Source organism: Phalangium opilio, unplaced genomic scaffold (genome assembly GCF_054372755.1).
Source record: "Phalangium opilio isolate 3A_F unplaced genomic scaffold, DU_Popi_V2 ptg000009l_1, whole genome shotgun sequence".
Taxonomy (NCBI): domain Eukaryota; kingdom Metazoa; phylum Arthropoda; class Arachnida; order Opiliones; family Phalangiidae; genus Phalangium; species Phalangium opilio.
In genome coordinates, this window is record NW_028324146.1 from 2,051,736 (window position 1) to 2,067,899 (window position 16,164).

The 16,164-nt window shown below is 37.7% G+C and overlaps 1 protein-coding gene across 2 annotated transcripts; it reads left to right on the plus strand.

Annotated features, from left to right (window-relative positions):
* Positions 1–35: 35 nt before the first annotated feature.
* Positions 36–15,051, plus strand: LOC149713096 (phosphatidylcholine transfer protein-like). 2 transcript variants are annotated; one of them, XM_089846074.1, is made up of 6 exons: positions 36–328; positions 1,878–1,995; positions 3,025–3,104; positions 5,033–5,204; positions 7,050–7,117; positions 9,353–15,051. In XM_089846074.1, the coding sequence occupies exons 1-6, from the start codon at positions 194–196 to the stop codon at positions 9,428–9,430; spliced, it is 651 nt and encodes a 216-aa protein (XP_089702200.1). In that variant the 5' UTR covers positions 36–193; the 3' UTR covers positions 9,431–15,051. The 2 variants fall into 2 exon arrangements, with proteins under 2 accessions (XP_089702200.1, XP_089702206.1); XM_089846080.1 differs by lacking the exon at positions 36–328 and adding an exon at positions 1,590–1,749.
* Positions 15,052–16,164: the final 1,113 nt, after the last annotated feature.

Here is a 16,164-nt window from a genome sequence, read left to right on the forward strand (position 1 = left end):
GAATCGCAAATTGCCTAACCTGTTTTGAAGAAACCTTGGCTATGTTGCTACCCTGTGAAAGTAACCAATAAGGCGATCGTGCGATATAACGTCATAGGTAGCAGGATGAGTAAAATCATCGTCTGCTTAAACGAATGGCTTTGGAAACGTCAGTGGCGATTACTCTCTCTGCCCGGTGATAGCCTTCCTAGCCATGACTGATCCGGAAGAAATAGATTCCTCTTTATTTTGTAGAAAAATTAACAGATTGTACGATGACGGTGAGTTTGACGGTTGGGATTTAGACGTGGAATTTTACGGAACGAGAATTTACAAGAGATTCGACGATGTAAGTACTTTTTAAATGTATTTTCATTTGTTCCTAGGCTATGATAGCATTAAGCACAGCTAGCACGCTTTAAGAGGTACTATATATACTTGTATCAGAAGATTGTCAGAATACTGTCTTCTTATTGGTCGACGAGGCCTATAGTTACAGTGTGTAGATTTTGATTCGCTCATAAAAAAAATACGAATTTTTAACGTTATGTTCTTTGTAAACAATTTTTGATATGATTTTCGATGTAAATCTATGCGCAAATTGGTGTTTTTAGTATGATATGATTTCCGTTTATTTACCGTAAAAATTTCTATCGTCAATACATTATTTTCGTTAAATAAGATGTCGCCCTAAACCTGTTGTTTCGCGGTTTATTTGAACGCAGCAACGGGCCAGTTGTTGAAGTTTCGCGGCATTTTCCCAGGCGCTTAGGGTTTTTCGCGCCCTTTCCGTCGGCGCTTATTGTCATTTAGCACCCTTTCCCTCGGCGCTTATTGTCATTTAGCACCCTTCCCCTCGGCGCTTATTGTCATTTAGCACCCTTTCCATGGGCGCTTATTGTTAGTTCGCGCCCTTTCCATCGGCGCTTATTCAGGGTTCATACAAACCTGGAAAAATCAGGGAAATAAATAGTTGACAAAAACCTCAGGGAAAATTCAGGGAAATTTCGAATTTTTGGTAAAATTCAGGGAAATCAGGGAAATTTGCGTCAAACAGGGGCCGAGTAATTAAGCAAAATGTTCATAAACATACCCTCCGTAGGATTAACATTACACTATATTTGGAGGGGCTCATAACTCTGGTTATACTAGAGATACGGGGATGTCCTTTGAGTATGTTATAGTCCTATCTGCCCCCCCCTCCGTCGTTAACATTTGCTCCATTGAAAACCTGGAAAATTCATGGACGTATATGGGGAAAAAACCTGGAAATCTCAGGGAAATTTGTTTTCCAGAAGTTGTATGAACCCTGTTATTGTTAATTTGCGCCCTTTACATCGGCTCTTATTGTTATTTCGCGCCCTTTACATCGGCGCTTATTGTTAATTCGCGCCCTTTACATCGGCGCTTATTGTTAATTCGCGCCCTTTCCGTCGGCGCTTATTGTTATTTCGCGCCCTTTCCGTCGGCGCTTATTGTCATTTAGCGCCCTTTACAACGGCGCTTATTGTTATTTCGCGTCCTTTACATCCGTGCTTATTGTTTGTTATTTCGCGCCCTTTCCATCGGCGCTTATGTTTGTTATTTCACGCCCTGTCCATCGGCGCTTACGGTTATTTCGCGCCCTTTCCACTGGCGCTTATGGTTATTTCGCGCCCATTTCATCGGCTCTTATTGTTAATTCGCGCCCTTTTCGCTCGCACTGAATGTTATTTCGCGCCTTTTCCCCTTCCGCCGAGTTATTCGCGTACTTTTGGCTCGTGCTATAGAGTAATTTCTTTTCTATATATGGCAACGTCATAACCCTCTATCTCTTACCTTAGTGACATCCCCCCTTCCGGGTTCTATTAATTCTATTACTCAGTGTTTGATTGTGAACTCTTGTCATTTCTTTTAAGGTTTCTAGTTTATTCGAGTATAGAGTTGTTGGAAATTTAAGGAATGTTCGACCAGAAGTATGTTACGGAGTGTACACCGATTTAGTTTACAGAAAAAAGTGGGATCAATATGCCTGTGGTAAGTACATTTTTTTAGGGTTAGGTCAGTTAGTGAAAGTAAATGATAAGGGAGGACCGGTGTTGTATAAATGATTAGATCAGGATAATCCTATTAAATATTGATTTAATCAAACTAGTTCTGATTGAACTTAGGATAATTCATCCCATTTACCCCCTTCGCGATTGTCTTTAATTTAAACAACGTCTTGAAATTAATTTAATTAAATTAATCCGAATCCTAATTTTCCTTCCACCGAGCGCGCCTACCTTTAAACAGCAATATCTTTCAAATTTTGAATACCCTTTGATATTACACGTAAAAGGTAGATCTTAATTTCTATCCCCCCCCCCCTGGTAGTTTCAAGCAATTTTTGGTATTTCGAATGACATTGATTTATCAAAGAAATAAGAGTATTCAGATTTATGTCTGCCTCCATGATATACTTAAACCATGGATGAAGAATGCGCGAGAGGAAATTAGTTTTCACGCTATAGGATAGGCAACTCCCTATCTCGGACGACAGCTTATTCTGTATATACTCTGTTACAACATCGGTTGTCAGCACGCGCAAAGCTAGGTCTCTATGCAACCTAGCTTTGTGCTGTCAAGAGACGAAAAACGTTTTTAGCTCGAGTGCACGGACCTGTAGGCTTTAGTTTCAAATACGTGTAGTAGGCTGTAGGCCATTTCACAAGTATTTGAAACTAAGGCCAAGAGGAGAGGTCCGTGCATTCGAGCTAAAAAACTAGTTTTTAAATCCTGAAGTTTTTAGTCTCTTGTCAGCACGCACAAAGCTAGGTTACATAGAGACCTAGCTTTACGCGTGCTGACAACCGATGTTGTAACAGAGTATATACAGAATAAGCTGTCGTCCGAGATAGGGAGTTGCCTATCCTATAGAGTGGAAACAAATTTCCTCACGCGCATTCTTTATCCATGTTTTTACTCTTGCATTCCGTGGTTTTTGTATTGACAAAGCGCTGAGTTTTGCACTCACTATAAGCTTTGCAAGATCCAGAATTGAATGCTCGCGTGCTATTTTTCTAGACGTCTACAAGTTTGAAGAAGATGGCGATGAAGCTATTTATTGGCAGACTAAATTCTTCTTCCCTATTCCAAACAGAGATGTATCCTTTTAATAATTACGTAACGATTTTCGCAATTTCATGGTTATTGTTACCATGTTTTAATGTCCCATACCTTGGAATTTAGAGACGTTTTAGCTAATAAGTTCACTGGCGTTTTTGACTAAATTTGAGTTATAGATAAGTAACTTTTAATAGTGGACAGTTGACCATAAAGACCGAACGAGGTTAGTAATAAGCGTTGCGCCATAGAATACGCCACACGACATTTATTAGAACTCGGTATATAGCTTGGAACCCCGCGAATGCGTGCTAAGCCCTGATCTATGTATTACAAAACGAAAAGCTTTAAGAAGACGGTAACCAGACTTCCCATCACCATTGAACCTAACGCAACCAAAACTATTTTATACCCAAACAAACTTATTTCAAAACTACCTAAATGAACAAAAAACGTAATCTTAACCCTGAGCAAACCTATTTGATAACTAACAGTAAATGAACAGTAGGGAAACTACGTCGACTCGGAGAGGTTTATTTTGGTTTCCCAACTTTTTACAATTTTCCCTGACATTTCCTGCTTTTCCCTGACGTTTTTACAATTTTCACCTGAATTTTTTTTACGTTCAGGGATAGATTTAATTTTAGAAGCTGGAATGGAGAACGGTTAGTATTTACTTCAGTCCGACTCATAGACCACCCAGTATAGAGCCCCTCCCTCCAACGCGTAACGAAAAGTTTAAATTATCATATTGGCTCACTTAAACTACGTTTTGATGACGTTGCTGACGGGGACGGACGGCGAAAAATACGTAATCCTTTATATACCTCTGTTGCTATGACCCGCCGCCTTTTCTTTCATACCCCTTCGTCCCGTGGAAGGGGGTCCGGGACTTTGACTCGCGCCCACATTACTCCGTTCTCCATTCCTACTTCTAAAATTAAATCTATCCTGTACGTTTTTTCCCTAAATTTTTTTCAAAAAAGCTTTTCCCTGACAGTTTTAGCCATAAACTTGACAATGTTAACAGTATATTTTATATTTTTCAATAAATCAACTCAGACCGATATTAAGTCCATTATTCTAAGAATTGTCGCTGACTTTTTTGGCCGATCATTTTGCAATTCCTTGACTTTTACCTGACCTTTTTGGGCCATTTTGAAATTCCTTGACTTTCCCAGGTTTTCCCTGTCCACCTTAGTGAGGGTGAGGCGAGACAGGCCGGCAGAAGCCCGTTTTTTGAAGGCTCGCGTCGAGGTAGTTACGCCACAGAACATAATTGTAATCTAGCCTTACCTACAACACAAAATTAATACAACGGAGGTCAGGTTATCCGCCGTCAGGGTTGCCACGGGTCAGGGAAAACCTGGAAAAGTCAGGGATATTAAAAATGGGCCGAAAAGGTCAGGGAATTTTAAAAATTTCAGCAGGGAAAACCTGGAAAAGTCAGGGATATTAAAAATGGGCCGAAAAGGTCAGGGAATTTTAAAAATTTCAGCAAAGTCAGGGAATTTGTATTTTAGTGGGTAAAATTTCTGGGCGATAAGTCTTTATTGAAAGAGTAATGAAAGTTTCTCCTCATCCTCTCTTAACACAGAGTGAACTCTAGAGCAATCCTTAAAAATGCTGTCTAGAATTGTTTTCATGTAAAGTAAATCTCTTCGACTGTTATTTATAGTTAAAATGTTTCTAATTCATTTTGGTGCAACAAATACATTGCAAAACTTAATGTAGATCGATTTGATTTCATTATAAGCACTTAAACGTGCTGTAAACATTTACACATTCGGCCTAAAAGGGTCAGGGGAAATCTAAGTAAAAGGTCAGGGAAAACCTGGAAAAGTCAGGGAATTTGGTTCTGAAAATTCCGTGGCAACCCTGGCCGTCTTATACCCCAGGAAACCGTCGTAAATATGCAACAAATTAATTACCACAAAAGTGTTTAATTTCCTTAATTCTTGATGTGCAGTACACTTACAGATGTAAAACGTACGAATTAGATGAGAACGATAAACACGTTTTCATCGTTCACGCCTATAGTTTTGATTCTAAAATAATTCCTCCAAAGCCTAATGTTAAAAGAGTTAGTGATTATAAAGAAGTTGTTGTTATAACGTCCGATGATGTTGGCGGAACTATATGTAAGTATATGTTTCTGTTATCCCATAAGATGTTTGTTTGTCGCTGGTTACTGAGAGCTTGTCATGAAATGACTTAGACTCTCGAGGGGCTGATCACTTGCGAAATCGAGGGTACAAACGCCCATGAAATCAGATTTCCAACATATTTTTTTTTTATGAAATCTTGTTGAAATTTCTGGAAATTTTATGAAATCTTGGTTGAAATTTCTGGAAATTTTATGAAATCTTGGTTGAAATTTCTGGAAATTTTATGAAATCTTGGTTGAAATTTCTGAAAATTTTATGAAATCTTGGTTGAAATTTCTGGAAATGTTTCGAAATCTGTTGAAATCATAAAACTTCTACGGAAATTTTGACATCTCTGTTGAAATCATGAAATTTTTCCAGCTTTGTTTGAAATCTTACGAAATTTTAGTGAAATTTTTGGAAATTGTAATAATTTCTGAAGTTTTTCAAATGTTTCGAAATCATTAGGAATTTTTTGAAACCTGAAATCGAGTGTACAGATTTTTTGGAAGTAATCAGCCCCTCACGACGCCTGGTCAGACCCTGTCAATGATTTAGTAGTAATAGGAAGATGGACTGTAAAATTAACCGAGTGTAGTCAATTCCCGCGTCGTTCTAGCTCTCAGTAATTAAGTCTTTAGCATTACGAAATATAAGAAGTGTCATACACATAACAAAATTTAATTTGCTGAAAATATTTTATCCTGAAATAACATTCAAAAGAGCATGTCTGAGAATGTATTTTCAATAATAGTAATCTTTATCAGGGAGACACCATACGGGGGTTGTATAGCGTATCTCTTCCTAAGAAGAGAGAACGCATCGTGATCGTTGTCCCTAGATGGAAAGACGCGTTGATGCGCAGAAATATGCGCGAAAAAGTTGGGCATTAGTGTGTACCGGTTTGCTTTTCTGTCACAAATACACCCCCATTAAAGTCTCCCTGTCGAGGGGTCCGACATTTACACGAAATCCCGTACGCTTCTCGCAAAATCGCGCAATCGTTCAGATAATATCACGAAATCTTTGAAGAAATGACGAAATTACGAAATCAAAGATGAAATTTCGAAATCTTTGGCGAAATCGTGAAATCACGAAATCTTTGGTGAAATCGCGAAATCAACGAAGAAATCACGAAATCTTTGGTGAAATCGCGAAATCTTTGATGAAATCAAGGAAGAAATCCCGAAATCTTTATGAAATCGTGAAATCACGAAATCCCATAGGCTCTTTTGGGAATGTCGGACCCCTCGCTCCCTGTATTTATGAAGTTCGTCAGTTGTACATTTGTGACATAACAACAATAACCATGGCACTCAATTAAATACGTTAATGGAGGCGAGTTTCAGTGTAAAACATGATTTACACCAACTTGTTTTGTGAACTTTTTAGTAGAAGCGTAAGTTTGTAAGATACGGAACCAACGGGTTTAAACACGACTATTAATAACATAAGTGCGTAAGATATGTTCCATAAGTTTGTCACTGGTTACTGAGAGCTTTTCATGAAACGACGCCTGGTGAGGGGCTGTCAAAGTCTTAGTACAGACTAAATAGAAAGATGGACTGCAAAATTAACCGAGTGTAGTAAATTCTCGCTTGTAGTTCTCGAACTAGCATTACGAAGTATAGGTAGTGTCATACTTATGAAACATATCTTATAAACTTATGTTAATAATTATATTATGGTTTTAGAGTTGCCATAAGGAACAACCCTTTATTTCGATAGAATTTTAACATTATGACCTCCAGAAAGTGTCTCACTTATTGTTATTACGTTACTTATGGTGACGTGTTCAAGCAAAATAATGGCTTTTGTTCATTACTGTTTTATTTACAGTGTATATGGAGTATGTTGAAAACCCTAAGGACAAAAACCCTGATTGGTTGGTTAACTGGGCTGCCAATGTAAATATTTTATTTTAATACTAGTTCGATATTTAAGCCTGTAGCTACTCGTAAACAGATAGTCTTTAAAGAGAGTGTGAAAGGTTCAAACAAGTTGATATTAGTATTATCAGGAGTGAGATGAGACTGGAAGTACTGAGCTAACCAAATTCTTCACTCGGAGAAAGTGAATATTCTTGATAACACACCAACGGTTGGCCCTCTGGTAGCGGTTTCTGAGTTTTCTCTCCAAAACGTGAGACGCTCGTGGCGGTAGACGGCTGAACTAGATTCAAGCACCCGCGTCCGTGTTCCGCGGCTTTAGGTTGAGGGGAAGGGGTTAGGAAATGTTTTTGGAACTCAACCACTTTTTTCTCAGTAGTGTAGGCGCAGGGATGGAAGCGGCATAAAATCCTCAAATTTGTTCACTAGTGCCAGCATCTATTACCAATGCTAGAGCACTTTACTTCTGGTCCCTTATCTTACTTCTGGTATTATTTTGCTATAAGAAAAATTATTTTTGTCCTAAATATCTTATTACCATAAGCTAACCTAACCGTTTTTGGTTTTCGTTTAATTAATTTTAATGATAATTAAGTTAACTATCATTTGCGACGCGTAATTTTGTTTTTGATTTGGGTAAAACACCCCGAAATCGACTTGTGGCATTAATTTTTTGGTTTGAGCATCAGTAGCAGTTATTCAATGTGTCAAAAAACTCAAAATTGACTTGTTTGAACCCTTTAATGGGCTACACAACCATTTTTAATAGATTAAAGGCTTTTTCACACGATACAACTTTTGACTCAACTAGATGAGTCAAAAAGTCGAGTCAGCAGAAATAAATTTTTAATTTGGGGATTCAACTTGTGTTCACACGACAGAACTAGTTTACTCAACTCAAGTTGACTCATCTAAGTGAGTCAAAAGGTTGTGTCGTCTGAATAGACCTTACCTATGAACATATTCCGTTAAAGGGAGGGTGAAGTGGAAAGTCAAGTGATGTTTTTATCGATTCTTCTACTAATTATAAGACCATTCTGCATAGTGGAACATTCAGGAAATACAATCTCCGAATTATTTTAAAATTCAAATTAGGTTCATTCAGATTTAATGGATAATTTGAAATAAGGACCTCCGACCAATCGCGTAACGCCCTGCCTTCCTGTTAACAAAATTCTCGTGACACGCTCCGCGTCGAATGAAATTTAGCGCGAGATTTGATAAAAGTTCCTCGCGATGTGACAATCGTGGCGCGAGATGTAGAGCCGCGCGTGCAACGGAAATTTTGTTAACAGGAAGGCAGGGCGTTACGCGATTGGTCGGAGGTCCTTATTTCAAATTATCCTTAAAATCTGAACCTAATTCGAATTTTAAAATAATTCGGAGATTGTATTTCCTGAATGTTTCACTATGCAGACTGGTCTTATAATTAGTAGAAGAAGCGATAAAAAATCACTTCATTTTTCTCTTCACTCTCCCATTAGTGTTATCATATAAATTTTCTAGGTTTCTCAGCGGTTAAAGTTACCAATGGCAATTTTCTTTAAAACAATTTAGATTTAGGCTTAACTTGTTAACTTCTGAAACATTAATTATAATTTATAAAAAAATGAACGAAAGCGTCTTGATACAGGGTTCATACAAACCTGGAAAACAGGGAAAAGCTGGAATAATCAGGGAAATAAATAGTTGACAAAAATCTCAGGGAAAACTCAGGGAAATTTATCATTTTTAGTATAATTCAGGGAAATCAGGGAAATTTGCGTCAAACAGGGGCCGAGTAATTAAGCAAAATGTTCAACAAAACATCCCCTCCATAGGATTAACATTACACTATATTTGGAGGCTCATAACTCTGTTTCTACTAGAGATACGGGGATGTCCTTTGAGTATGTTATAGTCCTATTTGCCCCCCATCCAACCATACTAAAAACTTGGGGTTAAGATAAACCGGGGCTGAGTAATTAAGCAAAATGTTCATAAACGTAGGATTAACATTACAGTAAACTTTGGAGGCTCAAAACTGTGGTTACATTAGAGATACGGGGATGTCCTTTGATTATGTAATAGTCCAATTTGCCGCCCCACTCCTTCGTTAACATTTGCTCCATAGGATACGGGAAAAACCTGGAAATCTCAGGGAAATTTGTTTTCCAAAAGTTGTATGAAGCCTGTCATAAGTTTTGTGAATGATTTTGATGTTTTTCCATGAGTCTAAATACATTATATTTGATTGTTTTTACTTTTTTTCAGAATGGTATTCCCGATTTTTTAACGGTTTGTGAACGAGCCTGTTTGGGCTACGAAAGATACCTCGAGTTGAAAAATTAATCTTCCAGAGTTTCTAGTTTTATAAAAAAAGAATTGAAATATATATATACAAAAGCTTTAGACTGAATGTCATAAATATATGTCACCGAATGAATGAGTCAGCGAAATAGTTTTCTAACGTTGCGTAACCCTTCTATATGAATTAACCAATCCTAGGAAACAAAAAACTCATAGTACCTTTTACCATCGTACAACATTTTTATCACGAAAATCGATCGTTTTTTTACTGTAAACCCCGTAGTGACGATTCAATTGTACAGCTGTTGTCGAAGATTAATAGCCTCTTCCATTTTATCGCTCTGAGATCGCTTGAATTAGTTAGTACGTCATAAAATCCGATAGAGGGCGCCAAGATCTAGAAATAAAATACGCATCAGTTGCGGAGCTGTTCGAACGTTCATTCGTTAATTTTTTGCCGCCAAAACATCTCCAGAAATTTAGCTAGCATTGATCTGTACTATCTCGTAAAGCCTAGTTTTCACTGCCGAAAAATTCACGGAACAGTAAAAAAAACGTTTCCACTAAAACTTGCAATATCATGAGAGTGCGAGCTCGTGGAAACCAAGGCTTACCAGTTATGTTGAAAACGCACCAATAGCAACCTATCAATTTTCTTAGAATTTATTGTCTTTGTAAAAACGTTCATTTTTATCATATAAATAACGATTAAGCCAAAGTTCTTTAACAAATCGTTAATTATACATTTTTAGAAATTTAACTCGACAACACAAACGCCTTCAATTAAAAAAAAACATGGCGTCGAAAAAATCCTCGCGAGCTGACCAAAACCAAGCCTATGACGTCACGCATTAGTCGATTCCTATTGGCCACCGCTTTCCTTTCCGTAAAATTTTGCGGATAAATAGAAAACCAATCCAGTGCTTGCCGCCCAGAAAACGCGAAATTTTGCGGCAAGTTACCCTCTGCGTTTTGGACCAGTGAAAACCAGGCTTAATACTAGATCATTTGCGAGCCAATCTCTGGCCGAGTACTCAGTAAACCGAAATCTACACGCAAATTTTTTCAAAGCATTCTAAGATCAAACCAGAGCGGTAAATGGAACACGCTATAAAATAACTCGGGAGTTCGGAACTACAGTATATTACAGCGTACCTAGAGGTGTCATCATTAAACAGCAATAGATGTTGGGTTGAGTATTGGCCGTGCTTCTTGATGATGTATGAGCAAATTGTACAGGGTGCATTGACAAACGAACGAATATTGTATCAGAAGAGGTGCACTGACGATTTGAGCTCTCTAATTATAGAGAGGTTTTTAAACAATAATTTTATGTCAATTAGGAAACATTTTATATTTCTTAGAACATTTTTTATTATAAATTATGGATATTAACTTTGTATAACAAACTATTTATTAGGAATAGACACCAAAATCCCCTGTGAGCTTATAATAATATAAAATATACGGCGGCATGCATAGTCTCCTGGTTTTTCGAATTACCACAATAAATAACTTAATAACAATAAGTATGATTTTTCTCGAAGGTGATTATACCTATCATGTTATAGAGGAAGTTTGTACCTTTGGTTCTGCTTTCTAATAAGGCTAGTTTTGATTGGAAATTAATTGTAGCAAAGGACGGCTCCGTTGGTATCCCTTAAAGATGGCTTTTCCACTATAACTACACAGTGGCTATTAGCTTGGTAAAGGCTAGTTAAGCCAATGGCAGGAACCAATGGGACCTAGGTCTGATTGGTCAATGCCTTTGGCAAGATATAATTTGTGTTCAGAATGCAAAGGGGTGGTAATGGAGCCGCCTGTTGCTTTGACAAGTTAGGCCATGGATTAACCCTGGATTAATTAACGCTAGGGATTGTTCGTTCCCCCTAAAAGATAAAACATGCATGTTCCAAACGCCCCCTAGCAGCAGCTTCAATCCCTAACAGGAAGTTATACGAAAATTGGACCAAATATCACGCGTCCTATGACGTCAAAATTAAAATCCCGCCTAAATTGGGCGCCGCCATTTTTAAAATCAGCAAAACCGATTTATTTTGCCTAGAGATGGCGCTATATCTACATCCGTTATGGTCCAATAAATTGGCGGAATGAACAGGGGAATCAGGGAATAATTCGGAACACCTAGTTGGCGATAGAAATACATGGGAAACACGGTTAGTGAACAATCCCTAGCGTTAGTTAATCCATGGTTAGGCGGTGTATGGAAAACACTACTTGATTTTTAACGTTCGAGTGCATTTCATACTTATTGTTGTTCTTTTATTTATGATTTTACTAAGTTAATAAAGATAGGGAAAATTTGTAGTGTCTGTTCTATACTCGTGTTCAGTCGCACTAAACAGTACTACTTTTAAGGAGTGGTAATGCCCTGGTAATAATATTTAATGAAAGTCTACGCATATAGCGACATCTGTCATGAACTGCCAAAATTTATCGAATAGCAAATAAAAACTTGTCTGTATCTTTCTTGTAGTAGCGTAAGGTTTAGTAATATCAGTTTATATTTAAATAAAAAATTGAGCACTGGCCTATAGTTAAAATTAGGCTAATCAACGCTCCTAATTTAAAATAGTTAACTTTTATTTAATTTATATAAAATAAAGCTGTTTTTAGTAAAATTAAACTTATCAAATCTAAGTGGGTCTAATTTCAAAATTTTAGAATTCTTTAATTTTATAAAATTCCGATAAATGACGCGTTAAAATTGTATCCAAAGAAAAATTGCGTCGACTTATTACAAGTACTTGCCCTGAACACGAGTGTATAACTTTTTCTGACACTGCGAGTAAATTTATGAAGCTATGCAAATTGTCATAGACTAACCTGAAATTTTTAATTTGTGAAACATAATTATATTTACCATATTATTCACACATCCTATAAATTTGTCTTAGAGAGCTTTAGAAGCATTTTTTTTTTTTTTTTAATTTTTACTAAGCGTGATTGTAACACCTTAAAAATAATGCCTAGCTTTCCCTTTTCTGTGATAGTTCAATTACTACAGTTAATCACATCGCCACAAGTAATTTAATAGTAACAAGTATGGCAGTTGAACCATGTTTCGCCTCGGTTAATATTGAGAACTTGGAACTATGTTAGGAAGGATACAAACTTGGAGAGGACAAGTACTAGACGCGACCAAAAGATTTGCGAGCGCAGTAACTTAAGATTATTTCAGGGATCCATGTAATTTTAAATGTAGGAATAGAGAACAGGGTAATCTGAACGCGCGTCAAAGTCCCGGACCCTCTTCCCCGGGACGGGGGGTATGAAAGAAGAGGAGGGTCATTGCGACAGAGGTAAAGAGGAATTACGTATTTTTCGCCGTCCCCGTCAGCAACGTCGTCAAAACGTAGTTTAAAGGCCGACTTCTAGTGAAAATAGTTCTAGCAAACTGAAAACCGAGTATCGAGACTAACAATGAAGCGGCCGTGCCGATTTTCGAAGCCCCGCTGGGGGACAAAAGTTGGAAGGGTTCTAGCTAAGTGAAAGCCGTGCAATGTGGTTCTAGCGAACTGAAGATGAACAATAGAGAATTTCCCAAAGAGGAAAGCAAAAATTTGGGAGGAAAAAGGATTCCTATTGTGTATCTTCCGTTCGCTAGAACCACATATAGCACGGCTTTCAGTTAGCGAGAACCCTTCCAACTTTTGCCCCAACGGGGATTCGAAAATCGGCACGGTTGCGCCATTGTTAGCCTCGATGCTCGGTTTTCAGTTTGCTAGAACCCTTTTCGTTTGAAATCGGCCTTTAAGTGAGCCAATAATATAATTTAAAATTTTCGTTACGTGTTGAAGGGAGGGGCTCTATACTGGGTGGTCTATGAGTCGGACTGAAGTAAATACTAACCGTTCTCTATTCCTACTTCTAAAATTACATCTATCCCTGGTATAATTCACTCAGATAATCTACTACTTTACAATTACCCAGCGCAAGAACATTGAAAAAACTCAATTCTTGGCTATGGTTTGGTTTAGTTAGCGTTGCAAATCTACCATTAGCAAAGTTATGCTATGATAATCTATCAGGAGTAGTACCTCTTCTTTCTCAAATTGCCATCCGATGTTTTATCTCCAACTGTCATACTTGTTATTATTACATTATTTAAGCTATCGCGTAACAGTGTAATGTTTAAGATTACAATGAGCATTTTAAACGTTGTATCATTATAAGTTTGTGTATTTGAAGGAATTTTTTTATGTTCGAAATAATTAGTTAAAACTACAAAATATTAGTAATTAAGACATTAAATATCTATTCTAAGGCACAGAGATTAATGACTAACAAAGGTAAATAGAAATAACAGGAAGTAATTAGGCACTTGGGGGAGGTTAAAGAAAGCCTTGCGTAGTGCATTCTCAGTATGATCAAGAGCGTATAGATATAAAAACAAAAGTACCCCTTATTAACAATTCTCTGTCTTTGGCTATAGACGACATGTAAACTGAGAAGCAACTACCCTGCGCTCAAAAACCCAACAGGAACTAACCAATCAGCGAAAAGCTTGTTGACGTCATAGGTTTACAGAAAATAGTACATGATGCTGACGATCCAAAAGTTCATTTTTGGTACTAGAGCTAGCATCCGCTTCTTTATGAGCCTACTCACGGCAAAGAGGAGGGAAATAGGGAGATAGAAACGCGCTCTATAAAATCCGCCGAAAAATGGAAAAAATTGGGGTGGTAGTAAAAACCTTTCTGGTACGATAAGATTTAGGACGTACTTCTTTCGCGCAAGGGGGGACCTAACCGCCTCTGTCTCTGTCATCCCCTACGTAACTGAAATTTCTCTCTAGTATTGGTAGCTCGAAAGAGGAGAACCTGTAACGTCAACTGTGCGCGAATAAGTTGCGCGTTAAGAGCCGCGGCGTACCGTACATTTTCCCCTCTTCTCACTACACATGGATCACGGCTGCCTATGCTGTTTCTCTCCCTATTTCCCTACTCTTTGCTCACGGCTTGTTCCCTGTGCCACGGTCGGGAAGGTAATCATACGCAGAGGGGGTCGACACTATTTTAAGATAAAGGAGGGTTTCTCATATTACACGGCGCGAGCAACTTTCAACGAAGTGTACTTTTTGTATTTATATCTATATATTTTTGGTAAGAAGTTTACTTCTAGTCTCTTGTTTTGTCAACCAATCAGAACTCTACCTTAATAATTTTAATACCTCCGTAGAAAGTAGGCAATTTGGCTTGTGAGGCATTCGGGGCGTTAGAATATTTTTAGTTCTTAGAAATTATCATAGATTTTGTCGGTGTATATTACGTAATTGGGACGCTAATATAACGCGAGTGCAGTAAATAATTGGTTCAACATCCCCTAATTACTGCCTGACTTTCTTCTGTTATTTCTGTTTGCCTATGATTTTTAATTCCTTCGGTTGTGTATCCATTATTTTATCGAATTGTAGGTAACTAAATTTTATTGGAAATTGTAGTTGTAATAATTAAGAATTTTAATCAAAATGTGACATAAGTTTTCGTCAACCCACAGGTTATTCATTTTCATATTTAAATCTGTGATAATATTTCTATGTATCTCGTAATTGCCTTATTATTCTTTGAACGGAAATTAACTGGCCCTCTTTATTGTTTCTTTTGCTCATGTAAACAGTATTAAAAATTTTCTCAAACAGAGCCGTGTTTTTCATTTTTTTAGATCTTTGCGAAGTTTCAAAAGCTGACAGGTTTTCACATGGCATTTTAGGAAGAAGTCTTAATTTCCTTTTGATTAGTTTATTACTTGAATTATACAGGGTGTTCCAAAAATAGTGGTAGGACCTAAGTACAGCGGGTTCTAAGGGAGATTTTGAGCCGAAAATATGTTCTATGACGTTTTGTTCGACTCAAAATTGCTGATAGAACCCAATATACTTTTGGAACAACCCGTAGATATTTTCCAGCCGATTCTGGCTACAGAAAGCAGGACCTCAAATTCTTGTGCCCGAGCTCGATTTGAGCGAGGCACTGCGTGAAAGTGCGTGAAAGTATAAGCATGGATAAAGAATGCGCATGAGGAAATTTGTTTTCACTCTATAGGATCGGCAACTCCCTATCTCTCTATTCTGTATATGCTCTGTTACCGCTTCGGTTGTCAGCACGCGCAATGCTAGGCATTTATGTAACGTAACTTTGTACGTGATGTCAAGAGACGAAAAATTTCAGGATTTAAAATGTCCGCGAGTTTTTTGGCTGGTGTGCACGGACCTTAGTTTTAAAAACGTGTGAAATTGGCTACAGCCTACAACCCGTATTTAAAACTAAGGCCTAGAGGTCCGTGCACTCGCGCTAAAAAACTCGCGGATATTTTAAATCCTAAAAATCCTGAAAGTTTTCGTCTCTTGTCAGCACGTACAAAGCTACGCTACATAGAAACGTAGCTTTGCGCGTGCTGAAAACCGATGTTGTAACAGTGTATATACAGAATAAGCTGTCGTTTGAGATATGGAGTTGCCTATCCTGTAGAGTGAAAACAAATTCCCTCACGCGCATTCTTTATCATGGTGTTACCTCCCAAATGAAAGCTCATTTCTTCCCTGGTCAAAAGTTGACCATAATGACCATTCTCGTAATGCATTGCTAAAGGCAGACTCGCGTTCAAATCGGACCGGCACAACCATTGGGCCAGAATTTATGAATTGATCGAACTTTTCATTTCTATTACGAAATTCGGTAGAAAAATACATTTTGTAAGTTTATATAAAAAACAAGCGATTAAAGTAATGCGTTCAATTACACGGATTAACTTGG